Below are 2,137 nucleotides of genomic sequence, written 5' to 3'. Positions count from 1 at the left end.
ACCTACCAGCCACTCTGTGGGAGAAAGATGAGGCAGTCTGCTTCTGTAAAGATTTACAGCCTTGGAAACCCTATGGGGCAGTTCTACTCCGTCCTGTAGGGTCACTATGAGTGGGAATCGACTTGAGAGCACTGGCTTATATTTAAAGTTTAGTCTCTTCAAATATTAATTTCACCTATGTATGTAAACACACTTTAAGTTCCTTAAAAATATGAGCATTCTTTATTTCTAATCAGAGTGAAAGCTTTTATGGTAATTATTCTAAATTTCATGTTTACAATTTGACAGATATTGAAAAGGCTACAAAGCAAGGCTTCAATTCTGCTGGCAAAATATACCAAATATTAACTATACTCATAAAAAATCTAATAAATTCAGGTAATACTTGATAATTAGTGGGAGAGTATAGCCTTTTATAGAAATTTTAGAACACTGAGTAATTAAAATCAGCCCTTTGATACATAAACATGGTTTGTAATTTAGTTCATATGAATGCTTGAACTTTAAGGGACTGGGTTTTCCCCACTGCTAACCTAATCAATTGACCTTAAATATAAATTTATAATGGAAATGACCATATTTTTCATTTTTTGTTAGGTAGTAACTGAAGGTAAGGTTCTATATTTTATTATTTGTTTCTCTCTAAAGGAAAAAAATCAATTCTGCATGTCTTCTGTATTTCACTAGTTTTATCTTTTCTGTGATGTAAGTTACTTTATGAATCTTGTCAAAAATAGAACGGTATCAGAGGACATATCTAACTTAAACCCTCAAACACATTCCAGGCTTCATTTGACTTACTCGGGGATTTCTCTAACGTCCCACATGTCATCATACTCTGCTCTTTCTGGAACCTCTTCTGAATTCCAGATGTTCTTGCTATTTTCCTCACTGATTTGAGGGAAGACTGTAAAGAAAGAGAAGATAAAACTGATGCTGTTGCCTGTTTTTCTCCCCTAAATTCTTCTTCACTCTCAATTTGGGACTATTCAAGTATAACATTTTCTTCTTTTTTCTTTCTTTATTTTTCCCCTATGACCTGGTCCCACCCCTGCATCAACCCCACGGGCAGAGTTGGCAGAACCCCCCAGGGATAACATTTTCTATGTGTAATCACTAGCTTGGTTTTTGGCCAGAACAAGCTAAATTAGTAACAACTACCTTTTTTTGGGGGGGGGGTCAATACAAAGCTAATACATGTTAGTTGTAGAAAATTTAGAAAAGACATACAAGCAAAAAGAAGAAAATTTAAAAATATGCACTTCAATTGTCCAGAGATAATGTTAACATTCTGGTATATAGCTTTATAGTCTTTTTGTCTATACATATATAAGCAAAGAAATTGTTAATGTTACACATCAACTTGGCTAGATGAAGGTTCTCAGTATTTTGACAGACACTATGTAATCATCTTCCATTTTGTGATCTGATGCGAGCAGCCAATCTGTTGAAAGGGGAGTTTCCTTGAGAGTGCAGCCTGCCTCCAGTGTATAAATGGATGTTCTGGAAAATCTTGTGCTTTCTCTCTCAACCTTGCACTCTTTGTCACCTGACCTCTGGTTCTTGGGATGCAAGGCAGCAGAAGTCTTCAGCCTGCTGCCTGACCTACAGATTTTGGGTTCATCAGCCCCTGCAACCATGTGAACCAAAAGAATTCTCTAGCTTGCCACCTGACCCACAGATTTGGGACTTGCCAGCCATCACAGTTGTGTGAACCATTTTTTCACAACTGTGTGTGCCATTTCCATAAAGTAAATTACTCTCAATCTATATACGCATTTCACTGGTTTTGCTCCTCTAGAGAATCCAGACTAAGACAAAAATATTCTATATTTTATATTAAAAAAATCACAAAATAGTTTGATTAGGGTAAAATATTTTAGTTTGTGTTGTGGGCGTGTGTGTGTGTGTGTGTGTGTTTTAAAACAGATTTTCTTTTTTAGAGCAGTGTTAAGTTTACAAAAAAAAAGTGTAGAAAGTACAAAGAGTTCATATTTATTCTCTCCCCCTGCACACTGTTTTCTCTGTTAACACTTTGTATTCCTGTAGTAAATTTGTTATAATTCATGAACCAATACTGACACATTATTATTAACTGAAGTCTATAGTTCACATTAGGATTCACTCTTTGTATGTA

General features: G+C 35.4%; 1 protein-coding gene across 1 annotated transcript in view; it reads right to left on the bottom strand.

Moving 5' to 3' along the window:
- The window catches only part of DNAAF6 (dynein axonemal assembly factor 6), a 60,155-nt gene that overhangs the window by 48,657 nt on the left and 9,361 nt on the right, over window positions 1-2,137 (bottom strand). Inside the window, exon 3 of the mRNA XM_007952411.2 lies at window positions 802-907. Coding sequence (XP_007950602.2) covers window positions 802-907 — 106 coding nt within the window. The remainder of the gene's footprint in view (window positions 1-801; window positions 908-2,137) is intronic.

This window comes from Orycteropus afer, unplaced genomic scaffold (assembly GCF_000298275.1).
Source record: "Orycteropus afer afer isolate SDZICR_OR568_19922 unplaced genomic scaffold, OryAfe1.0 scaffold00336, whole genome shotgun sequence".
Classification (NCBI taxonomy): domain Eukaryota; kingdom Metazoa; phylum Chordata; class Mammalia; order Tubulidentata; family Orycteropodidae; genus Orycteropus; species Orycteropus afer.
Note: the sequence above shows the minus strand (reverse complement) of the source record. Positions and strands in the feature narration are given on the sequence as shown.